The sequence below is a fragment of the Vigna unguiculata genome, chromosome 5, assembly GCF_037176805.1.
Source record: "Vigna unguiculata cultivar grain cowpea cultivar isolate G323 ecotype 2 chromosome 5, ASM3717680v1, whole genome shotgun sequence".
Classification (NCBI taxonomy): domain Eukaryota; kingdom Viridiplantae; phylum Streptophyta; class Magnoliopsida; order Fabales; family Fabaceae; genus Vigna; species Vigna unguiculata.
The window spans coordinates 53156784-53184425 of NC_140796.1; the positions used below are offsets into that span (position 1 = coordinate 53156784).

Here is a 27642-nt window from a genome sequence, read left to right on the forward strand (position 1 = left end):
TAAAAATTATTTTAATTTAAAAAATACATATTTAAAGGATAAAATTGAAAAGAAAAAAAAAAAAAAATATATATATATATATATATATATAATTAGTATATAGATTTATTTGTAAGGATATTTTTGAAATAATAACGTTAGGTAGGACTTTAAGATTTGATTTGTTTCATAAAAGTATCTAAGAAGTTAAAAGTATTTGTTTTTATTAAAATAAGAATTTGAATAGTTTTTGTTACGAATTGGTAACTCTTGAAACTTGTGGACACGTTAGGCAAAATTAATTGGTAATTTAAGACCAAAATAATGTCCAAACTTTAACCACAACCCTTCACACCAAAACCTGCTTCAACTACACACAAGCCCCACCGCAACCGACTCATATTCAGCAAAATCGAAACCCTTTCAAGTAATAACTATACAGTATATAAATAAATGTAATTAAAAAAATACAAAAATCTCAACTTTGTAAAAACATAATAACCCAAGTATATTTTTAAGCCAAGTTAATTTCTTGTCAACTGTTAGAAGTTTTATCTGATAAAAATTAAAGATAATTTGATTTTTGGAGTGAAAAATATGGCTCTGACTCAATCTAACCTAATGAATTATTTAAAAAGATTATATGGGTGGCAGTACACTCTCTTAGCAATCTATAATTTTTTAATCTGGTCTAATTATATATTAAACTAACAGCTTATTTTGTTCCATTTTTAAAAATTAAAAAGAATAATAAAAATATTGTATATATTTTTAAAGTTTTAATCATATTACTAAATTTTAAATGAATATAAAAGTATCGTATATAAATCACAATACATTAACATGTTTAAAAAATAATGTATTTTAATTTTTATAAATATAACTATTATTTTACAAATTATACTAAATTTTATTTAATTTATAATTTGTATAATCTGAATTAATTTACAAAATGTTTCTAATATAGTATAAAATAGTTGAATAAATGTGACTAAATAAAATTGTGTATGATGGACTTGGCAGGCTTACTTTCTTCTTACCTAAGCAAAAGTAAAAAAAGAATTAAAACTTTTTCCTGAATATATGGAAATAGTGAGATAAAAAAAGCCGAACCCAACGGTGACAAGCAGGGGTGGGTGCAAGAAGCAAATATAAAAACCGATGAAAACTACAAGCAGGATATTTCTCTTCACACCCCATACTTTCCTCCTTAATCCTCATTAAATTTACTATTTTACCCTTTATTATAAGGAAGTCTGTGCATTCTAATATGGGCTTTCAACTCTGGAATGAGTCCTATATTGCATTATCCGGTAAAAAGACGTATGATGTAGATGACCTAATAACTAATATAATAATCGAAAAATAAAAGCTTTTAAATCACGTATTTATATATATTTAAATTGAAACAATTGAGTACATCTTTTTTAGATTATTATAAACCATTAAATTATTTAATGATATAAAGAGTATTTTATTCAAATTATTATTTAAGAACATATGGAAGATGAATTAATACAACAATTGTTTGGTTGAAAAGAAATAAAATAAAACTAATGACTGATAAATAGATAAATAAAATATAAAAATATATACGAGAATAGTATAACAGACACATTATTTTATAATTTAATTTTACCAATTTTTTTAATCAAAACCCTTAAATTAATTTCTTTCTTTTTATATATTTTGAGAAACAAAATTGTAACGTAAATGTTGATAGAACAGTGGTATGCAGAAAATTTTATAATTTTTTTTAATTAAACTTTTATTTTGATAGACATTTTTTTTTACGTTAAGATATTTAATTACTTCTCTCTACATGTCTATATGACGATTTAAAAATATTATAAAGGTTGTTTTATACTCTTTGCTCAATAAAACAATAATAGAAGTATATTCTTGTGGAAAATATTGTACTTTAATTTCGAAAGCGATATTAACGCAGAATTCATCCTCATAATAATTTAGTGTTTTTGAACACAATGATTTCAAGACATTAATATGTTTTGAAACATAAGATGTCTACATGTGACTTCGATATGAGATTTACTTATTTTTTAGTTGGTTGGAAAGGGACAACATCTGATTCAAGAATTTTAAAAGATGTTGTAGTTCGAGATGATCCCTTGATCATACCTGAAGGTTGGTGTTTATTTTATTTTTTGTACTTGTGAGTCCTAGAAATCTAAAATGTTATCATTCGTATAGGAAAGTACTATCTCGGGGATGTTGGATCATGCTTAAAAGAGCAACAATGACTCCGTATAGAGGTGTAAGATATCACTTTAAAGAATTCACACGAAGAGGGCCACAAAATCCACGTGAACTATTTAACCATCACCATTCATCACTACGAAACGTCACTGAAAGAATATTTGGTGTTTTGAAGAAAAAATTCTCCATTATAGCAAGTGGAAGTGAACCTCATTATTCTTTGGAGACAATGACCGACATTGTTTTAGCTTGTTGCATCCTGCACAACTTCCTTCGTGGGATAGACAATGACGATGCGCTAATTGATGAGGTTGACCGAGAGATGATGGAAGACCATGTAGAGACCAATACTGCTCAAACACGTGAAGATGATTATCGGATTGGTTGTAATTTTAGGGATGAATTAGCAGAACAAATGTGGCGAGATTACAATAATTGTTAGTTTCATGTACTTAATTTTGTTGACTGACTTTGCTTTATTTAATGACAAAAATTTTGGCTTCATTATCAAATTTTTTTAATTTCATATCATTAGTATTATTTTTTTTTACTTAGGTGAGAACATGAACAAGGGAAAGAGTGTTGGTACCGATTCCGGCACCGGGTCACGGGAATTTATAAAATGGACTGAAGACATGGACGAAAAGCTCTTGAATGCGATGATCGAAGAAGCCCGATTGGGGAACATGGTTGACGGTAGCTGGACAACCCAAGCATACAACAATATCGTGACTAATCTTAACCAATTGGGGTTTGCCTCAATGACAAAAAATAATGTAAAGAATAGACAAAAAGTGCTCAAGGAAAAATGGCGTGAGGTTCATGATTTGTTCAGTTCACTTAGTGGATTTGCATGGAGTTCATTATCCATGCGGTTTGAAGCTGAAGAGGAAGTTTGAGAAGACTTGATCAAGGTAATTAAATACTTACTTTGATTGTTTTCAATGATATACACAAATTATTTTAACATATCCTGGAATTTATCAATGCAGGTGACACCATCTGCGGCTAAATGGAGGGTCACTAACATTAGACACTATGATCTAATGGAGGAACTTTGGGCAGCCGATAGAGCAACAGGTGGTGGAGTCCGCACGGTAAGACAAGCATGACGCAAAAGGCAACAATCTCGTTTGGAGGTTGATCTCAACGATGAGAATGAGTACATACCTGATGCTCCTAGCTTTGAAGGTGTTGATTACCACCTTCCACCTCCACCCCCTTATATGGATGAGTATAGTCCCGACCCAACTCAATCACTGCCATCAGTCCCCTCTGGAGGGACGTCAACATCACATGGGTCGAAGCGCAAAGCTCCCATGGTGGATTATTGGACTCACAATTTGACAAGCTTACTACAAGGCTTGATGGATTCATGGATGTAATGGGGTCTGGGAACTCTCATTTTGAGAAAATTTCCATGATGGCGGAAAGACAAGTCATAGCGTTTGAAAAGCGCAATGATATTCTGATAGAGCAAGTGGAGATGATGCATCGCAATGGAACATTCCAATACATCGAGAGTGATATCTGGGAAATGCTTAGTGGGATGAATATACCGGAGCCTAAAATTATGGAGCAGTGCTATGATTTCCTATGTACCAACCCTGTGGCAACCAAAAAGTTAATGGGAATGCCCAACAATCTGCGATGGAATAATTTATGGAACATGATGATGGGCAGTAATTGATATCCATGTTTGATCCAAAGACTATGTTAGTTTGGACTCTATTATCATCTTTTTATGTTATCATTTTGCAATGACTTTGGACTATGTTATCATATTATTATGTTTTCATTTACCTTGTTAGAGTCTCGCCTATGTTATCATGTTTTGATTGTATCAAATACTTCTTCATTATGGAGTATGTTATGTCGTTTCATGTTATGATGAACTATTTCACTTATGAAGTATGTTATGATGTAATTTGTTATGATTAAGTACTTTATGTTTGGTGTGTGGTTTCATTTGTTTTCTTATGTATGACTATGTTTTTATTTCTTATTTATGATTTCAAGACACTATTTAATGGCGTCATCATCATCGAAAAGAAGATCTAAAAGTCGAAAAGACAAAGAATCGGCAACAGACATGGAACCTCCACCACCAAAAAGACATACAGTGGTTGATGTCTTAGATCAACGACGTTTCTTCAACGATCTTCATCAAATGGAACACTATGCACATGAATTTTACATAAGAAGAATTGTTGAGCCCAAAATAATGAATTATGATTCCTTTACTACATCCGGTCTTTATTTCCATCATCACTTGGTATTTCAAGGCCTCGTGGACTTTGTAGCTATGGACCGACCATTCTATTCGGATCTCATCAAAGTTTTCTATTCAAACTTTAGGATCTCAGCCAATGGATACCTACAGAGTGAGGTTAACAATAAGAGAATTAAACTTAAACCAGATCATTGGTACAACATTGTCCATTTGAAGTATGAAGGTCGAAAGATAAGCTTTACAGATATACCAGAAGACATTCATTTCGACCGAGACATGGCATTGGCTTCCATGTTGAGACCGAACATGTAGGGTGAACGTGCCAGGATTGTCGGTTCTATTAACGTAAATGACAGACTACTACATTATCTGGTAATGCATATTTTGACACCACGTATGACTAATTTTGCTAAATTGTTGCAAGAAGGAATTTTAATGATGTGGTTGCTTAAAAATAACATATCCATTAATTGGCCTCATCATATAATGCAACACATGCTTAAGTGCAAGGCCAGTGATACTCCTCTTCCATATGGTGTGTTGATCACCCAAATTATGCAATACAGTGGAATAGATTTTTCTCCAGATGCAAATACAACCATCGGGAAGAGACAACATTTTTCGACACGTTCTTTGAAGAGATTAATATTGCTAATGTCGATGGTGTATGACATCATGATCGTGCAAATAATGATGATGAAGGGCAAGCACAACCACAAAATCATGTGCATGACCACCTAGTTCTCGGAACCAACCACTCTGATGGTGGTTTTGAAGAACTTCCCCTCCACTCAAATTCTGAAATCATCCATCAAATGTGGGATGGGGTGCAAGACTTGCAAAATAGAATGCAAGGAATAGAAGATATGCAAGGACGTGTTCAACGAATAGAAGATAATTTATCAAACTTGACTCTTGATATGAACCATCACATGACAGAAGTGAATTTCAATGTCAACTTAATTCTTCACAAATTAGATGATTAAGATTATTTAGTCGCATAATTGTATCGTAAGATTCTTTTCATTTGAATTTCAGTAAATTTATTTGTATTTGATTGTGTTAAACTTTTTAAACCGACTTAATTGCCACTTATAAATATTATTGCTCTTCAAATCACATTGATTGTACAATGGTGGTCACTACAAAAAAATTATCATTTAGTAGAGGTTTTTTTTTTCAATCCGCGAGAGTTTTTGCCCTCCACAAATTAATTTGCGGGGGTTTTTTTAAACCTCTACAATTAGAGTTGCGACAAATTATTTGCAGAGATTTTTAACAACCCCTGGTATCCGAATTATATTACAGAGGTTGTTTTGTGGAAGGTTTTAACCTCTTCTATTGGTCACTATTATTTTGTGGAGGTTTAAAACCTCCTTTATTTGTAATTACTCACCTACATTTATATTTTATTAATTTAATGAAATTATTTTTATAATAAAAAATAAATATAATATAAAAATGCATAAAGTACACAAAAAGTTAACTAAAATTAATTTCATTGATGATTTGATAAAATATTGACAATTACAATGTAAATATAAAAACAGAAAATACATCATGTCGAGAAAAAAAATAACATAATGTTCTAAATATAATAAACTTGGTTCGGAAAACGAATTTTCTTCTTTCACATTAATCCTATTTGTTGTTGCTCCAAATGCTTGCAGGTTTGAATCCAGTAGACTAATATATAAAGTTCATCACCTATAAAAAAATAATTACAATTATAATGCATCATAATTTTGAACAAGTGCATAAATTCACTGGCATGTCATTTTCCACAGCAAAATTCTAGTTCAATAACCTTCAAATATGACAGTAATTATTGTCTATGAAATATTGCATTATATAGGTCATTATAATTGATATTATAGTACACAGTAAAAAAATTAACAATTTTACAAAGCATTAGTTAATATTCGATGTACCATGTTCACTATCTCTGTCAATGTGTGAACTTGAACTTGAATTGCTCGAATGACCAAGGGCCTAGTTAAAAGAAAAGAATATATACATGTTATATTCAAGCATGATGCAAATAGAAACCACATTACGCTAAAAGTAGTGTTCTTATAACTCAAAATATAAATAACTAGTCTTGTTTATAGCTCTGTTATTGAACTTCCCTTCGGGAATGAATTTAATAATATTTTTCCAAGGAAAAAAGATAGTAGACTAATTATATTCTGCTAAAAAAAACCTAGCCATTTTAATGAAAATGATAAATCCAATTCTACATACCAATCTATAAAGAGAAATTTAGAAGAATGTCACAAATTAGCATAGCTCCTGTATTCCTTATTCTACCATCCTGTAATGAAGAAAGATTAAGATGTAAAAGTATTTGTACCTCTTCTTTTGTACACAGCAGAATTAAGATCAGTTTTCTCATGATAGTAAAATATGCTAAAGAAAATCAACTAAATATGATAAACGGAGACAATATCATGAGGGAAATTTACAAATATGATAAACTTAGCTGAAGCAGTATGTGACTTGTTCTCATTATTCTCTAGTTTTGACACAACTCATTTGCCTCTTCCATGCGAGTAGAAAGATAGAGTTCCAATCTGAGATAATAAAAAAACAATCGTTTAATCCATATTGTACCTTCAAGAAAAGTGAAGCATAATAAAAGTGGTGTTAAAAGGTATCTTATCCAGAGGCAAAGGAATCGGCTACAAGGCTTCTTAATAACTGAAAATCATGTAGAATGTGATATTTTTGGGACAAACATGTAAAAAAGGGATCAATTTCTTCTCTTTTAAATTCCAACTCAACATAATAACATGCCAAGTTATACCAACCTGATTTTGGAACACAACAATTTATCATTAAGCAATAACCGCTTTGTCCATGAAGGCTTCTCATATTCTCAAGTTAATTATGTTTTCCGTTGTGAAATTGTTGAGTCCAATGCATACAAAGAGGTTAATGCCAAATTATTTCCTTCATCCTGTAACAGATAACCTAAAACAATTTGAATGTTGTTGCATTTTCTCTCCAGCAAAATATGGTAATTACAATCAAAACACCTTCGTTAACAAATAAAGCATAACAATATAACTACTGTTATAGATACTTAAGCAACCAGAAATTTTTTTAAAAATCAAAACATCATAGACACTTCTTGTTCTAGATAATTTAAATCAAGCAAGACAAAGCAAAACTAAAATGTATGCCGACACCAACTAAAAGTGGCAGACTTATGTAATAGTGAGAAGGCTGAAGTGAAGTGCATTCCCCCAATTTAAAGGTGGGAATGCAAATTTTGGTCACAGATTAGCACACTTTCAAAAGATAATCAAATTCCAAAACACTATTCAGCCTAGGAATTTCATCAAACAAGTAATGGGTAGCAAAAATATCCCCAGTCACAAAATACATCACCATCAAATTATTACCCAAATAAACTTTCAGATGATCAATAAACCTATGTAAATATAAGGGTTTCGTGAAGTTACCAGATTATTTCACAGGACCAACGCCCTCGCCCTTGCAATGCCCGTCAGAGCCAACAACTCTAACACCGAAGTCATGAGCCCAACGCGTCTTCAGGGCCGAACACCCCAACCACTTCAACGACCTTCCACCACCACGTCTTCACCGCCTACCACTCCAGTTGGACAGTTGAAAACTTTTTGATCGAAGTAAGGAAACCTTGAACTATTTCTAGGGTTCTGAAATAAAATTTGTGAGTGAAACTATTTTGTGTGAAAACGCGAGACGAAATCGCTGAGAGAGATAGATGAGAGGGAAACTGAAAATGAAACAGAGGGGGGAAATGAAAACTTTAATATTTGCGGAGGTCTTAAACCTCTCTACAAAAATATTAAACCCCCTGTTATTATTGTCATTCTAGAGGGCTTACAAGATTATCCTAAACTATATTAATTTGTGGAGGATTTTTAAAACCTTCCCAAAATACCCTCCACTAAATGATAATTTTTTTGTAGTGGGTGTTCCATACTAATTTTTTAATTTCAAATAAAATGATATTCACAATTGCTTGGTAAAATTTATTTCAATATTATAAAAATAAATAATTTATCTTACTAATTTTTGTAAATTATTTATTTAAAGTGTAGCATTAAATAAAAAATTTAAAAATTGATTAAACTCATACAAATACAAATTTATACTACTTATTACATAAGGACAAAATGGTAAACTCTCTTTTAAATATATTAAAACAATTTTTTTAATCAATCATATCAATCAAATCACTCACTAACTCTCACAAACTTTACTACTAATTCATTTATAATCACCTCCAAATCCCTTAAAAAAAATAACATACCCTTCATTCTCAAATTCACTTAAACTCATTCCCTCCCTCTCTCACAAATCCATCTTAGGAAGTGAAGAAAGCCTTAGGAATTGGGTAAAAACAATGTCTGATGAAGTAAATAAGTCTTGGGCTATCAACTTTGGATCTTTCTTTTTTTTTTATCATCTTTTAGCATAAATTGCGTTAATCAATCAATTTTCATTTTATAAACTCTATTTCACTTATTCTTACTTTTTTATTATTATTATTTTTTTTTTATTTTTTGTAAAATCATTTTATCTTTCCGAAAGAAAGAAATCGGGTGTGGACAATTTAACACAAACAATCTCATATAAGAAAAAAAAAACAACAACAATTTGTAAATGCTAAAATCATTTTAGCTCTGCTATAATAGAACCCTCACATCAAACAAATCACATAATATATCATATTTTTCCATGCAAAACATCGAAATATAAGCAATTGCATGTACTGCACCTCACACAATCACAGGCAGACCTTCTTATATACATAGGGGAGCCATGGCTCCCCCAATATTTTTTATATATTTTTTAAATTATATATATTATTTATATTATTTATATTATTTTTTTATTTTTTTTCTTAAAACCTCATAGTCTTTTATCTTTTTCTTTTTTCTTTTGTATCTCCACCTTTTTCTCACCTCTCCCTTTTTATATCAATCTCCATCCTCCATTTTTCATCGTTTTAAAATAAAAATGCAACATAGTAAAATTAAGGAGTTAAGTAATATTTTGGACTGATCAATTTTTTCTTTTGAATAATTTTATTTTGTACCTTTTTTTAAAAAAATTTGTTTTCCTTTTACATGTGATAAATTTGTCTATTATGTACTACTAGACGGTGATAAAATTATTTTTTCCAAAATAGGCAAGATGAGACAAGTTTATATTAAAAAAATTATGATGAAGAGTAAAAGATTTTATTTTTTTTCAAAAGAAATGCTTGTGATGAAGATGAAAAAAATGCATCTATATCCATTAAACATGAAAACTTTCATGAGAATCCAAGAATTAAAGACAATGAAAAACAATTATCTAACATTCTTAGAGTTATATATAATAAATATGAAAAAATCTAATTTGACACCCCTGAATATTTTGTTCAAGTTCCGCTACTATAAATTAAGGTAAATATAATGGTTTGTGTATGGTTATCCCACCACTAGCAAAAGTAGTCTTAAAATACAATTAAAAAATATATACTATTCATCAAAGGATATATATAGTAACATACCAAGCATCACAAACTAACGTGAAAGCGGAATTAGCGACCACAATACCAATTCGTTTCATACAAGTAGGGAACATGCAAAAAAAACTATGACAAAGACTATGGTATTGGTCCACTAAGCTAAAAGTGCACTACAAATCAAATCATTTTACAAATTGAAGGGCATCTCTAATTATTCTAATTGCTGAAAGAACTACACAAGCAAAATGGCTTGACCTGTATTATAAAAAATTGTTTCAGATTCATAATCACAAAGATTGTACAGTACTAAATCCAAGTTGGGCGTAAGAAATTGAAAGAAACAAGAGTGTAAATTTTATTTCTTAAAATGCAAATCGATCAAGGAGATACGGAGTTATTTCTGCTCACATACTAAAATATCTCCATCACACACAAAATTAAGTTAATAAATAAATTAAACATGCAGGCAAAATGTTAATATATAGATATTCGGAAGTCAAGTCCAATAAGAAGATTATTTGTAACATGAATAAGATATAGGTATTCGTGAACCATGACTCCCTTATATCATATAAAAGATTCGTGTAACTGTTTCTATTACTCTGCACTATAATCAAAAGAGTAAAATGAGATATAATTATGACTTTATTATCTACCCACATTATGAGTAAAATAAAACTTATTAAGTTATATCATCATAATCTCCTCCTTAATAAATTAGATTAGGTACACATAAATTTTATGAGTAAACTTTAAAAGAGGATATAAAAATAAGTAATTATTATTATAAAAAGATATTTATGAGAAAAATGGAGAAAGCGATAAAAAAAAAAAAAAAAGTGATGTTGCATGGATATCCTCCGTCCTCCAAAGGGGATTATTAAAAACAGAAAAAAGGGAAAAGGTTACGAGGGAAAAAGTTTACGCGCTAATATGTCCACCTGTCGGTCAAATTCATCCCGACTAGAATTTTTGTAGTTTATATGTTCCTCACGAGCATCGTTTAGTTGTTGAATAAACTCGCCTAGATCATGTTGTATCTGCTTATTTTCTGTTTCTAGTTCTTGTACACGTTGTCGTAACTGCTCTATCTCAACCAAGAGTTGACCAACATTTATGCCTGACATGATCAAAACCTAATAAATAAAAACAAAATAATTAAAACAAAAATTAATTAAATAAAAACATAAGAATACATAACACTGCTTTACATATACTCCTAAGTGAATGAATCAGGGACTCTTGTTACAAGAATGAACAAATACTTCACAATTGGAAATATTTAAAAAGTTTTAACCCATGAACAAGCACTACCCAATTTTCTTAAGGTGAAACCCAAACCCAATTTTCACCTTACACCAAAAAGTGATCAAATTCAAGTATTCCACCCATCTCAGGCAAAAGAACTTTCCCCTAAAATATATGAATGATCCTAACCATAAAACAAAAGGAACATGCTACACCATGCAGATGCAATCCAAATCAAACATTTTACAAATTAAAGTACATCTCTAATTATTCTAATCTCTTCTACTGCAAGAACTACACAAGAAAAATGGCTTAACCTGTACTATAAACAAATTGTGTCGGATTCATAATCACAATCTTACCTATATACTAGAGATTGTACTATACGAAATCCAAGTTGGGCGTTGAGGAATCGTTATTAAGAAATGAAAAATCGAGAATATAAACTCTTAAAATGCAAATCGATCACAGAAAGATACACAATGCTAAAAGAATCGGTGAATCTAATCGTAATAGGATAAATTACCCTGATGAAATTCGCTGTGATTGCCTCCTCGAAACCTCGATCTTGGCCAGTCGATTTTGCTCTCGTACTAGAGTTTCAGAATCTCCTCTTTAGGGTTTATAAACCAAACCCTAGGTTAAAATTTTCCCTACCTATCCCGCCAGAAGTGATTAAATGACATTCATATTTTTCACTAAAATGGGTCCCGCTTAATATTAATGGATTAAGCCCAAAAATACATAACCGTTTAACTGTTTAGTGGAATATATGGCCCGTTTAACCGTTATTTGTGAATTCTACATTATTTCCCAAATAGTTATTTTGAATGTAGTCTATAATAATATACAAAAGAGAGTTATTTATTTTCTATCTGTATTTTATATTTTTACTTATATCTTTAATTATTATTTTATAAATAGTTTATGGTTATTCTAATACTCTCTCCTTAACGATTATTTTAAAAACTTCTTCGGTTATTTTAAAATTCTCTTTTGTATATATATTTTATTTTTTTAACTAACTTTTAATAATTATTGTAAAAATTAGTTATATATTTTTTATTAATTTTAATTTAATTTTTTACAAAAATTAAAAAATACGAACATAAATGTGAGAGTGTTTATATTTGTTAATATATATATATATATATATATATATATATATATATATATATATTTTATCCTACCACTAATCGTACTGCGTATTTATTTAATTGGATAGATATGTAGTTATTCGACTGGTAAGATATCCATGCATCGTTGTTATATATTAATCAATTATTTAAATAATTAATATTATTTGTTTAATTATTTAAAACGATTAATTTATTATTTAAATATATAACTTATATAACTTATGTAATGAAGTATAAAAATTTGATTTTAGTTTAATTAATCAAAAGAAACAGTACCAATGTAAAAAGTATAAGATTAATATTAAAATTTTTGTATGGATGTTATTTTAATAAATCAAATAGAACATAAGATTAATGTTAAAATTTTTAAATATAAATATATTTATATATAAACACTTGCATGTTATATTAAGATGAAATGTTTAAACATGAGTCATTATTAAAGTAAAATGGAGGTATATTATATAATATGGTCTCCTAAAAAAATTATATATATATATATATAACATGAAATTAATCACGAAATTTATGTTAAAATTTTTAAATAGAAACATGTGTTGATATAAATACATTTATATTATATTAAAATAAAATGCATATCGACGAGTCCTTAAAAAAAATATAGGCATATTGTGTAATATAGTCTCGTATAAATTAAATAAAACATAAAATTAACTTAAAAATTTCTTAATAGAAACACATGTACATGTAAACACTTGCATGTTATATTTAAATGAGATGTGCATGCACCGGTCTTTATTAAGGTAAAATGTAGGCATATTATGTAATATGATCCCGTACAAAATATATACAACATGAAATTGATGTTAAAAGTTTTAAATAAAAACACATGTGGATAATATTCAAATAAAATGTGTGTTCCATGGTTGTTTAAGTAAAATGTAGGCATATTGTGTAATCTGGTCCCATACAAAACAAATACAACATGAAACTAATAAAAATTTTAAATATAAACACATGTATATTATATTAAAATGAGATGTGTATGCACATGTCATTGCTTGAGTAAAATGTAGGCATATGATGTAATATGGTCTTGTACAAAATAAATATAGCATAAAATTGATGTGAATCTTTTAAATAAAAAAACATGTAGATATCAACACATATATATTACATTAAATAAAATGCATATACACGTGTCTTTGTTAAAGTAAAATGTATGTATACGATGTAATATAATCTCATATAAAATAAATATAACATCACATTAATGTTAAAATTTTTAAATAAAACATGTATATTATATCGGAATGAAAAGTGATAAACGAGTCATAGGTGCAAGCCACCAAGAGATCCAATGTCGCTTACATAATCCGGATATTGAGTCTAGAGTCATGTATATGTGATGTGTTTTTGGTGGTCTATATGATTCTGGTGATAATGAGAAAGATTGCATGATTTCTGTTTATAATTGAACTGCATGATTCCTTTAATTAGATTAGCTTACCCTTGCTTTTTGGGTTCCTGTCTTGTGTTGTATGTTTTCTTTTGCGATGATCACCTATTCGGTGGGAGAAGATGTGGTTGCAGTGTCAAAAGCACTTCTTGAGGATAAGGAGCCATCGTTTTAGGTCAAGGAGGAGGTTTCCAGTGAGAGCTTTAACCCTGGTCAGTTTAAGTATAGAGTTTATTAGTTTAGTTTAAGTGTATAAGTGATATTTTGTATAGTCATATTTTCTGAGAAGACTATATTAATATATTGTGTACATTGGATTATCTGTTTTGGAACTATGATGAAACTTCCAATTTTTATTAGTTTTAAGCTGCTAAAATTATAAGGAGTCATCCAAAAGGATAGTTTTATAATTTAAGTCTTTTATTTATTTATTTTACAAACTTCATTTATTTATTTATTTATTTATTTATTTTTAATTATTATTTATATTTATTTATTATTGTATTAAATGTTATGTAATCATTGTTTCTGAATTTCTAAATCACTTTTTTCTGAATTTTAAATAAGTATTAACATAATTGAAATACTAACAAATGACACAGACATATCTATTCAATTTATTCAATGAATTAGTTGGACCTTATCATTTGAGTCTTTAAAATTTAGAGTTTAGGAAGGAATTATATGGTTACTTCAGAATTTCAAAATGTCATTATTTTTTATATATTTACCGTTCATTTATTGATTGATTTATCCATTTATTGGTTACTTATTATTTATATTTATTTGCATTCATTTATAAATCTTCACTTCATTATTCAATCACACAGGAAGATTGTATGTTTATTTTAAATTTTAAATTTATGTTTTAAATAAATAAGATAATTTAAATAATAATAAATCACCTATATATAATTAAAAAGAATTAATGAAAATATGTGAGTAATTATAATTAAAAATAATAAAAAATAAATATATGATATAAAACAATAAATAAATAATATAATATTTGAGAACAAAGTCTTAAAAATAAAGAGTTCAAAAGATTTGCTGGTTGTTAATAATATAATAATATGTTATAATTCATAATAATACTCAATAATAATATAATAACATGTTAGCACTATTATAATAATAATAATAATACTAATTAAAATATGGTGTAAGACAATAAATAAATAATTGAATAATAACATCGTTACTAGATTAAAAATAAATATTTACTGTATTTAATGCAATTGTATTTTCAACTAAAATCACTTACTAAGTTAATTGTACAATTTACAATTTGTTATTTCAAAGCAAAGTTTATAAATAAGAGTTTAAAAGATGAATTTGTGCTAAAACATAAAAACTTTACTACTAGGCAAATCTATTTTTTATATTTTTTTACGTGGTCTATTATTTGTAGTTTTAAATTGTTTACTATTTACATTTTTTTTCACCATCTAACATTTATATTTTTAGAGAAATTAATATAATTAATATTAAACTTGAATGTTGATTAACTTCTTTCATAATTTTTAATAATGATATTAATATTAAAAATTTATTGTTATACATTTATTTTTAAAATAGAAAGGAATTAATATTAAAATGTTCAAAATATTCACACTTGATATAAATTTATGTAAATATGTCGTAAAAGATATTAATATTAATAAATAATTTTTAAAATATCATTTGTAAATAGAAAAGAGAAAGGAAGGCAAAAGTGTTTTGAAAATGTTTTCTATCGTTAGATAAATGAATACAACTAAACTAAAATAAGTATAATGTATACCATATAATAAGTATGTTGCATGTATAAAGTTAGATAATGTGATTGCTTCAAATATATATCCTTACTACGGATACATTATTTAGAATATTATATGACCTTATTGTTTATTAACCATATATGCTCCAAAAATGTTTCAAATATATGACATTACTACGAATATCAAATGTTTCAAATATATGCTCAGATAATAAATTCTTAACCATATTGTTTCTTTTTATAAACTGGTGTGCCAAAGCAAAACTAACTATTGTTTCATTCTTATTCTATGGTTCGAATTCAAAGCACAGTAATACAGCAATGACAACCAACAACAGAATGTGAATTAACAATAATATGTCTGCAGAGCAGAAAAATGATTATGTGACAGAGCAAACAGCAACTAGTACTGGTTCAAGGCATAAAGATACAACTAATTCAAAACATTAGCACTCGTTGAAAGTTTGTCTGAGTGATTTATTCAGCAACTTTTGTCACAAAAACTATACATGTATCCTCTATCCTGTACACTTCTCCCGAGGGATTATCAACAATGATTCAAAAATGTTACTCAGAAGGATATTGTGGGAAGAGATCACGTGCGCAGAGATTCATTCCGAAGATTATTTCTGAAGCTTACTTATATCTGAATGGCATCCCTTCGCTTCATTCTCTGCCGATCCATCTCGTGTTTCTCCTCATTTGCAATGTTCAGCTGTTGAATGACTTCGTTTAAATGTTGTGTTGTTGTACCTCAGCATATTCTGTATCCCGCTCATGTGCACGTTTACGCAACCGCTCTATCTCAACTGATAGTTCCCGAACATACGAAAGAAGTTGTTAATGGATAGCAACATCTACATGGAATGGGGGAGGTTGAGGTTGAGGTTGAGGTTGGTCGCCTGACATGACAAAACCTAATAAAACAGCGATAAAAAATAATTAAAACAAAAATTAATTAAATGAAAACATAAGAATACATAACACAACACTGCTCTGCATATAAGTGAATCATGGACTCTTGTTACAAGAGCTAAGTCACACTGATCTTATAATCTTGCTACAATTCACAGCTCAAAGAATTTTAATTTCACTTCAAATCAACTAGCAACAGCACAGTCATGTTTAAAGCAAATGACTCAACCACAAAAAAAAAATTGAAAGACAAACCAAGAAACGATAAGGCAGTGCAGTGCACTAATAATCAGCAAACACCATTCAATATGAAATAGTTTGCAACCTCAAATGAAGGCAAAATCAAGAATATGAAATAGTTTGCAACCTCAAATGAAGGCAAAATCAAGGCAGCGCTGTGAATCAAATATAACCCAGTGCATTAACATAGAAATATGGATGGGAGTCTGAAGCACTCAAGTTGGCCAATTAGACAGAAACTAAAAGAATCAGTGCAAAACAAATTGGCCAAGGCAGAATAGAATTGAACATGGAATTAACTGCTATACCTTTAAAACTGCCAGTCAAACAGTCAACAAAAATACTATATGAAATAACACTGGAAGAATACACCAAAGCTGATTCAAGACAATTGGTATGGTCAAAATCATTGGTATGGTCAAAATCACCACAACACCAGGAATCAATATTTAACATAGAGACTGCAAAAATATGATAAGAGACACACTCGAGCCTAATCACAGAAAACAAGAAATGGTGATGTAGCTTTCAAAAAAAATATCCTAATGCAGCTTGCAAGTCAGCTTCAAAGATCAACAGGAATTTACTCCAAACAAATGGATATGGTTCGAATTCAAAGCACAATGACAAGGCAATCAACAGCAGGATGAATGAGTAATAATATGTCTGCAGAGCAGAAAAAATATTCTGTGACAGAGCAAACAGTAATCAAGTACGGGTGAACACAGGTATGCAAATTTCAGAAAAAGATTCTCTAGCCATAAAATTAAAGATAGTCATGTGGAAGGCTGCTAGGAGCACACACCCAGCAACTTGGGAAAGAGTGATGTTAACAATTAAAGACCTCAATATTGATGCTTACAGATACCTTATTGTTATACCTCCAAGGTATCTCTACTGTACAAATACCTAATTTATGTACAAATACCTAATTTCTGTACAAATACTTGATATCAATACTGACGCTATTATTCATGCAAGTTCTGATCCAAGTCTAGATTTAGTGGTCGAGTCATATGCGACACAATTGTCAACAATATGACTGAAGCTTTTAATAGTGTCATAGTGGATGCAAGAGGCAAACCCATAATCACCATGCTCGAGGAAATCAAAGTTTATTTAATGAAAAGGTGGGCCACCAAGAGAAAAAAGGTTACAACTTTTGAAGGAAACATCTGTCCCAAGGTCCTTGACAGACTACATAAGGAAAAGGAGTTAACCAAATATTGGATCCCAAGGTTAGGTTTTTGTCTTTTTTAACACAATCAATCTATTCGTGTACTGATATGTTGATATGTGTAATGATATTTGCAGCTAGTCAGGAGAAAAACTATTTGAAGTGAGGCACATATCCATGGTTGGAGATAAGTACACAGTGAATGTGGATGCTCAACATTGCAACTGCAGGAAATGACTTCTGACTGCTATCCCTTGCTGCCATGACATGAATTTCATCAATGTCAATGTTGAAGACTTCATACCAATCTGCTTTAGGAGATCTATCTACGAAGAAATATATCAATCCATTATTTTTCCAATCAATGGTGAAGTCTTATGGGAAAGAACTCCCTACTCTGACGTCCATCCACCACATAAGAGGATCTTACCAGAAAAATCCAAGAAAAAAAGAAGCTTGGAAGAGTGGGAGTTGAGAAAGGATAACACACAAATCAACAAAGAAGGTCATAGAAAAAAATGTAGCATATGCCGTTAGATTGGACATAACAGGAACAATTGTCCAGATAAGCCTGTGGATGAGCAGACTGCAACACCTGCTGAGACTGCACCAGATGCCCAAACTGCTGAGAATGTGGATGAGCAGACTGCAACACCTGCTGAGACTGCACCAGATGCCCAAACTGCTGAGAATGCACCAACTGCTGAAACTCAAACAATTCAACCACCAAGGAATGAAGTGGAGAGTTCAGCAACATCACTACCAGCACCAGACGAACCATCTCAGCAGTTTAGGATGAAATTACATATTATGAGGAGGTCATGATAGCAACTACAAACGTCTTAGTTATTTTTTTTTTGGAATTTCTGATGTATTTTTGGAGGAGGCCATGTAGGCAATTATATGTATTTTAAATTTCCTTAAATTTCGTTCAATTTCACTTTTGCCAAACATTGATGTAGTGCATTTTGATGAGGATGAACTAATGTTATGAATTTAACTTCTTCCAGACTTAGATCAATTTAATTTTTCCCAAGCTTAGATCAATATCACTTACTTCAATGCTCAAAATTAAGATGTCATTTTGAATAGGTTGGGACTAATATCAACATAACCAAACTAATTCATTTCTTCATTTAACAATAGTACAAAACATATTAGACTTTAAAAGATTACACACGATGACAGTACGAACAATACAATAACAACACAAGTGAACTCTATTACTAATTGTAGCCTCTTCTCAGCAACCTTCATTGACTTCTCCAAATTATTAATTTGCCTCCTTTGTGTCATGATGATGACATCCTTTTCATCAACACCACCATTTGAAAAAGTTGCAGCCCACATTATTGGAACCACCACTCTGTATATCAATAAACCAAAAATTAAAACTAATTTGTTATTAACACAAAAATAAATATTCTTTGGAGTTCTTTCTATCCTCAAAGTTGCCATCTCTCCGCAGCTACAAATCGAGGTTAATCCATTTCTCGTTGAACCACCAACAGTACACGAAGTGATACAACACGGTTGCCTCCTCCAACGATTACAACCACAGGTAAAGGAGAAAGATTGGGACCGTGACATACCTATATAATGGGATTGCAGGAAGAAGAAGATTGCAGCAACACCAATTGGGAATGGAGGAACAAGATTGCCAAAACTCACGAACTGCCCAAACATTCCTTATTAAAACCCTAACTCACTTATTTATCCTCAACTATCTAATTACCACACATGTACAGTACATGTAACACACCCTAATATGAACAGTGACACATGTACAGTGCTCTGTTACTGATTTAAAAGGCGTTACAGTAAAGGACCACATAAAACACGAATTGCGAAGATGAGGACCATTTTAAACATTCGGTCAAAATAAGGACCATCCACAACAAACACTACGACAATGATGACGAAAAAGATATTTAAATTGAAACAATTTAGTAACTCTTTTTTAGATTATTATAAACGATTAAAATAATTTAATGATATAAAGAGTATTTTATTCAAATTATTATCTAAAAAAATATGAAAGATTAATATTTGATCGAAAAGAAATAAAATAAAACTAATAACTGATAAATAGATAAATAAAATATAAAAATATATGTGAAAATAGTATAACAGACACATTATTTTATGATCTAATCTTACCAAATTTTTTAACCAAATCTCTTAAACTATTTTCTTTCTTTTTATATTTTTTGATAAACAAGATTGTAACGTAAATGTTGATAGAACAATCGGTATGCAAATTTTTTTATAATTTATTATTCTTTTTAATAAAATTTTTATTTTGATAGATATTTTTTACGTTAAGATATTTAATTACTTCTCTCTGCATGTGTATCTGAAGATTTAAAAGTATCATAAAGGTTGTTTTATACTCTTTGTTTAATAAAACAATAATAGAAACATATTCTGTGCAAAATATTTTACATTAATTTCTAAGGCGATATTAATGTAAAATTCATCCTCATAATAATTTAATTTTTTGAAACAATAATTTAGACATTAATATGTTTTTATGTAAAAATTTAATAAATAATATTAAACACATTAGTCAAACATGAAAATCAAAACATCATCCTTTTAATTTAGAAATATTTATATTATAACATGAGTTGAAAGGCTCATATTTAAATAATACTAAATAAATGATAAAGATGAAATTAAAAATAACTCCACAAATTAAGTTTTTAACGGATTTCACCACACGGATTTAACTTTTTTTTTTCTTTTACTGGCTGAATTTCCAAATTTGATATAATTTTTATTTTGTTAATTTTGAAATTTGAAAAAATCCTTACCTGAATATTAAGATTTGAGAGAATCTTTAATCAAATTTTGAAATTTAGTAGATGGTTAAACCGCTGAACTAAATTTCAAAATCTGATATTTTTTTTAAACTACATTTCATAAATCAGCTCTTAATATATTTTTCTTATTTTTTTTAAATTAGATTTCATAAATCAGCGCTTAATATGTTTTTGTTATGTATTTCGAAATTCTATTGAAACTTTTACTAATTAAATTTCGAAATCTACTACACATTAACAATTATCAATGTAAACAAAAACGTTATCAGTGTATACATTTGTTTATATATAACTTTTAAATATGTGTGATATTATATTAGTATGTGATAATATTATAATATTATTAAATTAATATATAAAATAAAATTATATTTATTAAATAAAGTGAAATATATCAAAAATATGAAAGAATAATCATTGATAAATAAAGTAAAATATATCAAAAATTTAATAAATAATTATATTTTAAAGGATAAAATTGATATTTTAAAATATGGATAAAAAAAGTAAATTATCTTTATATATTGTTATAAATAAAAATAAAAACAAAATTCAATCATGTGAAAAAATTAAAAACATCGCTATTGAAAGAAGAAAAAAAAGCTAAAGAGAGGAATCCAAGGGCCTTTCCGTTAAAATGACTTGGAAGTGCTTATCTAATAAATATAATTACTGCTTACCTAATTAATTTAATATTTAAAACATATAATTAACGGACAGATTGGGCATTAATTGTGTATTTCACACCCCATGGTGGTGCAGAAAGAAAACCCCTAGAGCATATATTAAAAGAAGAAGAATAAATATGTGGGTGATGGTGATTCCCCAGCGAGCACCGCCATTCCAAGGTTGCCAGAAAGTACCTGACAATACGCATTTGACTGCACAATTCAACTTTCTGCCATGTCCCCATGTATTAATTATAACACCAGAAAACGACACTTCACGTATTCAAAATGTGAAAGAGAATCTGTTAAAACTATTTATCATTTAATACAACGGTAAAAACAATAGCAACATAATTTGTAATACAATCCTATATTTATTAATTTCATAAACGACCCTCATAAAACACCATTATTAACAAGAATATAATGAAATATGCATAATGAAATGTACCCACAGAAATAACGAACGATAAATAAAATTATACCACAGCTTATTGACCTAATTACCTAAATTTAACTCAATTAATACCAAGAATACTAAATAATTCCTATAGTACAGCTAAGTTAGGCCAACAAGGGAACAAAAAGCAGGGAAACCAACATTAGAAAAATAAAATAAAATAAAATTATTTTGAAACTAATTCAACTTGATGATTATCAACAATAATTATTCATTCTTGCTTTCTCTTTTTTCCAAAAGTAAATATTGGGTGAAGTTGATTGGCGTTTGGAAGTTATTGCAGGTAGAAATATGCAATGAATGTTTATGATGATTGTGGAGGGAGAGCTGTTCTTGGAAGTATGGAATTGGCTAGCTCTTCATTCACTTTCACAGGAAGAGGTGGCATTTGCTTCATCACCTCTGGTGAATCATTTAACCTGAAAACACATAAATACTAAGCTTTTAACATCAAAAATCAAAATCCACTAAAGTCAAAATTACACTCAAATAATTCTTTGTTCCTTTCATTAAAATGCCAACTTTGGATTATAAATTCTTTATACTCAAAATAGGAAAGGACAAGCTAGCATTCATAGACCGCAATATAAAAAGAGAAACAAATAAAGCACTTACAAATAGAATAAACATAGAAAAGAACCAAAAAAAAAATACAACTCACTCGTTCACAATTTTAAGGATGTTGTCTCTAGTTTGGCAGAAAAGATTGATGTTCTCCTGTACCTGGAAACAAAAATCATCTCCAGGTTAGCTTTAAAACCACAAAAAATACCCCTTATAATGGAACCGTTTCCAACAGCAATAAACTAGAACACCATTTACGGATCCAAAAATAAAAACTAGAACACCAATCATGCTAGATTGTTGATTAAATTAACACAAGATATGAAACAACAAACACGAGAAATTTTCGGGGACCATAGAAATGTTGTTATCACTCTGCTAATATAAGATATTAATACTTCATTCTCTGTATTTGGTATTTAACTTAATTCTGTGATATTGCCTTCAGAATTAAGGCAGGTTTATAAATGTTGCTTCAGTTATCCATTTGTGTGATAACACTTGAACAAAATATATATTGAATGTGATAAAATTAGAAAATAACTGAAGTATATAATTGTTCATATCTATTTTCCCTTTGTTTTATTGCCGTTAAATTTATAATTGAAGAAACCATAAATATGGCTCCCAGTGCCTCTGACAACATCCTAGATCTTAGAATTCTTGACGAAGATAAGAAAACACAAAAATGAATTGAAAGACCAGAATGAAATGAATTTAAAAGAAGGGTGTGCAGAGAAAATGTCAAAAGAGAGCTAGGAAAAAATAAACTGCCCAACACCCACAGCCACACAGTGAATACAAAAGCATTCATAAGAAGTCTGACTCAGAAATTCAATTTATAGTCAGGTGGTCTTGTCCCCACAAAATAGGGAAAATCAGTTAAAATTGTTGTCAACTCACCTGGAAAGCAGAAAGATTTGTGGAGATTTGATTCAAGGCCTGTGCATTTTGCTCTAATAGCTCACCGGTGGGACCACCAATTGCTGAAAAAAGAAATCCAAATTCAAAAACAGAAGTTTGAACGTTTAAAGAAACAAAGTGAGTACACTAAATTTTTCAAAGGTGAAAGAAGTTCCTGTAAGACATTGAGGCATAGAAGCCTGCATTGTCATCTTTGCATGGTGCAAATCACCACATCCAAATCTATGAAAAAATTCACAAGGTATTAGACTAAGATACTGAACCTGTATAAGAGATGCCATCATCGTTGTCCATTGTAATCATTGGTGGAGCATAAGGAGAGACATTGGACCGAGCAGCAAAGTTAGATGACTTTACTGCAGGATCAGAAACCCTTTCCTGGAAACCAGATATAACTCGCTAAGCATCTAAAGTCCGATTGAACATTAATATAAACAATAAAGAAAGAGCCTAGTGTTTCCAGTATTTCACAAACCCAATGACACTTAGTTAGCTTTCTTCCTTTTTACTTTTCTTTTGTTCCACTTTTCCTAGTATTTCAAACATCCGTGATGCTAAATTATCACCTAATTTGAAGAGTAAAAGAAATGAGGAGACAAAATCACATTCAATATTATTCCTGGTTAGAAAATTTAACACATACAATAAACAGTCTATTCCAAAACTTAAACAATAATAATAACCATCAATTGGTTGAGCAATCATCACGCGTTTAAAAGGAACACACTGAAAGCAGACTCAAATTCCATATGAAACATTCATGCAACATTTTCTCCTTGGAAATGAAACTTCAAGAAATCCGGCAATAGAAGGTGCAAGAATACCTACTGCTTAAATAATTTTGGATATTCAGATTTGGAAAATAGGGGATATTATTGTCACAGAAGCTAACAATGTTATGTAAAAAGAAGTGGACTATATCACTTTGTTATCATGACATGCAGCAAAGCTTCTTTTTGTGCTCTTTAGCTTTCTGAGAAAAGGAGCTTCTAGATAAGTTTATTATCTTCACAAATTTCAAAAGCGTGATAATTGTCTCACCACACAAAAAAATAAAATAATAACTAATAATTTGTAATGAAGTGTATATGCTTGCATATGAATTCTAAAAGTTTGTCTTCATTTGCTTTTAGAAAAATAATACAAGGAGAAAATGAAATGAAAATAGAAGGCCAGTCTCTGGAGAAGAGATGATTTGTAGGATACATTATATGAACTAAGGAAAGGCCTTTTCAACAGTTATAAGCAATCTACAGAAGCAAGTGTCCAGACGTAAGCTCTTGATCCACATAACAAGAGGATGAACCAATCTAAAGACTATCAAGAGAATTTACCATAAAAATAGGTTATTAAAGACAAATTTCTTACTTAAATATGTATATTTTGAAACTTGAAATTAGGAGTCCCAGGATCCCAGCATGAGCAAGCATAAGGCACCAAGTATTGGATATATTCACCCACATAGACAGGTTTAAACACAACCAATATTCATATATTACAAGAAGACATTTAAAAAGGCATCTCTTTAGGCATGCATAAGAGTGGAACACAAAACAATCTAAAAATTAATACAATAATTATAAGAGTATCCAATTAATGAAAGCAGTACCTTTTTATCTTTACTTTTCCGAGTTAAATTATGATCATCCTTCCTTCTCTTGCTATTTTCTTTCTTCTGCGTGAAAATGAAAAATAAAAGTCATTATAATAAGTGATCACAGACACTGAGTATAAAGCAATCCCAAAAATAACAGTAAGCTTTTTTATTTCTTTTTGCATTATATAAAGGGTGGGGAGCAATCAGTCTTTAAGAACTTATCAAAAAAGGTATCTCACACCATGCTAATGGTGGATCCAGTCATCACTGACGTTTTTCTTTACAAAAGCAAAATTATGGTTAGTCCTGAAGAATTTGACCAGGTATCTTACGTAGTTCAGAATGCTTATTAAGAATCTTTCATCTAAGCTGAAGAACAGGTCATGAAAAACTCACGAGGGAGTGCATAACAGGCCAACACCTGGTCAAATTTATAAATGTATAGTTCCAATATCCAGTTGATATCAATCATGCAACAACAAATCTAAGAATAGATTTTGACGTGTCCATCAAACAAGAAATTTGCACAAGCATGAGCTACCCTCATTAAACCTTTGAACACTTTTATGGCAATCTTCTAAAAAAGAATCATGATAAGTGATAGCCTCCAACCTTGTAGATATATGATCCAACCGATAAGAAATTGATGTACATACATATAGATATATGCTTATACCTGATATAACAGCACTCTTATCAACTTAGGGGGAACAGGTTTTCAGAATGTCATAAACAACTTAGACAGCAACCAACAAGTATTTAACTTACATTCATCCACCTGACTCGCAGTGCTACATCACGAACTGTTTTATGCTGTAACTGTAGGGCAATCTTCGCATAGCGAACTATGTTGGATTCTGAGGCATACCTAAGAGGAGAAATTTGGAATCTTCATTAATTTAATGACTAAAACTACCCATATAAAACTTCACAAATGCACACTTTCTCATCCAAAGGAAGGAATCAAATAGGACGACAACAAAAAAGAATTTACCGTACAATCTAAGTACATAGAAAATCAAGCTTTTTTATTTAAGCAAATAATTAAATATCACTACTGATAAAGATTTTGAAAATAATATTAATTTCAAAAGGTCAGTTTCCTATGTTGTTATGATTTCAAATAGCCATCACAACCACAACGAGTCAAGTATCGATTTATAGAAGATATCTCCACAGATGCATATGACACAATTCAGTTTTTGATTGTCCTAGTTTCTAGTAAATCTTTGTGTAAACAAAAGTGAGCAGGCATTTACTAGATGATGACATTAAAAATACAATATAAACATCTTATGAATGAGGCTCTGAACAGCCACCAAAATCCCAAATTGGTTTAGGATTTTTTTATACTCTTAGACTCAAACTGAAAACTTAGTTTGAAAGGATCATCCATGAGTCGACTTGGAAATCAGTTAACTGAATTCATGAGACAGCTTGCATTTTGGCTCGTTGCCAACAAGCTTTAGCTTTTAAGTTCACATTAATTAGGCTTGTTAGCTTGTCTTTTTTTTTTATAATTAATAATAATAGCAGCAGTAGTAGCAGTAGCAATTATAATAGCAATAATATTTTTGATTCAGTACTTAATTTTTTGAATTTGACAGAATAATAAAAAAAGAAAATCTTAATTAATTAAAACTACAAAGTGGAACATAGTTGAGTTGAGGCTAAAATATTAAACTCAATTAATGTTTAGACTAGGGGAAGAAATTAGCTCATTCAACTCGTTTTATAAAAGGAAAATGAGTTCGATTTGTTTATGAACTTGAGATAGTCTAGAAAGCACAGCTCGGCAAAGAAAGCCATCAAAACCCACTTCCAATCATATGAAACCACAAAGATAAGATTTAGCAATTGCATACAGAAAAGACAAAAAAACACCCCCAATCTCCTCCAAAAAAAAAACAACACTCAAATAAAACACAAAACAAAAGAAAAAGATATACTCACTTGGAGAGTCCATCTTCGAGAATGGTTTGTTCTTCGGCGGTCCAATCGAGGGAGATGCCAGGGTTGTGCTTCATGGCGAGAGCCGCACCTGAAGTTTCTGGAGCAGAAGACGACACGTGCGTGTGTTCTTGATGGTTCCCAGATGGGTTCGCCATCGAAGACGAAACGATAACCCCTTTTCTTCAAACGCCTCAAGTTTCAACCTTTCCACCTATGGCCTATCGGAATTGACAGTTAATTCCCGCCAATTACCGTCACACGCCCAACACCATCGACCCAAACGAAAAGGGGAAAAAAAAAAAACCAAAATCAAAATCGAAGCCAGAGAGAGAGAAAGAGGTGAAAGCGATAGTGGTGAGATTGAAGAAAGGAAATGGAAGAGAGAGATAAGAGAGCGAAAGCAGAGAGGGGTTTTGATTGAAGGCGGAATTGAATGAAACTGCAGAGAGATGAGAGAGAGGGTATTATTTTTTTTTTTTTTGAAAAAAAAATTGAAGAAAAAAGAAAAAAAGTTGCCTTTTAAGGAATTAAGATTTTCTGCAACTCCTTACCCACTGGGCCACTATACATAGAATTTGTACGGGACGAACTTCTCATGCTACACAGACGATTACAATTTTGCCCTCCTGTTCTTCTTTTTGCATCTCACTAATATCTTTCTTTGTAAGATTTTTAAATCACTTTTTTAAACATTAATTACAACTAGATTTCATCTTTAATTATTCATTTCACTTTTATATCAATATGCAAACTTTATTTATTGGTTTTTATACTTAATAATTGTTTTAGTTATTTGCCTTTAGATATGCTGTTTT

At 30.0% G+C, this 27642-nt stretch overlaps 2 protein-coding genes, 1 long non-coding RNA gene and 2 pseudogenes across 3 annotated transcripts; 3 read left to right on the forward strand and 2 right to left on the reverse strand.

Moving 5' to 3' along the window:
• The first annotated feature begins 2236 nt into the window (after positions 1–2236).
• On the forward strand, positions 2237–2638 carry LOC146886544 (uncharacterized). The gene has a single exon (XM_085673501.1). The coding sequence runs from the start codon at positions 2237–2239 to the stop codon at positions 2636–2638; it is 402 nt and encodes a 133-aa protein (XP_085529627.1).
• A 121-nt stretch (positions 2639–2759) lies between these two features.
• Positions 2760–3886, forward strand: LOC146886545 (uncharacterized; annotated as a pseudogene).
• Positions 3887–4225: 339 nt separating this feature from the next.
• LOC146886546 (uncharacterized) lies at positions 4226–5415 on the forward strand (annotated as a pseudogene).
• Positions 5416–10699: 5284 nt separating this feature from the next.
• Positions 10700–11852, reverse strand: LOC114186014 (uncharacterized). Its single transcript, XR_003604958.2, has 2 exons — positions 11713–11852; positions 10700–11074 (listed from the first exon to the last, which is right to left on the reverse strand). It is a non-coding gene; the product is annotated as an uncharacterized LOC114186014 (long non-coding RNA).
• A 10079-nt stretch (positions 11853–21931) lies between these two features.
• LOC114183180 (uncharacterized) lies at positions 21932–27370 on the reverse strand. The gene is made up of 7 exons (XM_028070102.2): positions 26828–27370; positions 25643–25742; positions 24887–24952; positions 23541–23655; positions 23257–23339; positions 22451–22512; positions 21932–22208 (listed from the first exon to the last, which is right to left on the reverse strand). Exons 1-7 carry the CDS (start codon positions 26980–26982, stop codon positions 22094–22096), a joined length of 696 nt encoding a protein of 231 aa, XP_027925903.1. The 5' UTR covers positions 26983–27370; the 3' UTR covers positions 21932–22093.
• Between the last annotated feature and the right edge of the window lie 272 nt (positions 27371–27642).

Excerpts from the sequence above, each read along its gene's own strand:
- LOC114183180 (XM_028070102.2), bottom strand. The coding sequence starts at position 26,982 with ATGGCGAACCCATCTGGGAACCATCAAGAACACACGCACGTGTCGTCT. Across the intron at positions 23,340-23,540 it reads TGATGGCATCTCTTATACAG|CAATTGGTGGTCCCACCGGT; the intron begins GTTCAGTATCTT and ends TTCTTTTTTCAG. Across the intron at positions 22,513-23,256 it reads CAAATCTTTCTGCTTTCCAG|GTACAGGAGAACATCAATCT; the intron begins GTGAGTTGACAA and ends TTTTGTTTCCAG.
- LOC146886544 (XM_085673501.1), top strand. The coding sequence starts at position 2,237 with ATGACTCCGTATAGAGGTGTAAGATATCACTTTAAAGAATTCACACGA.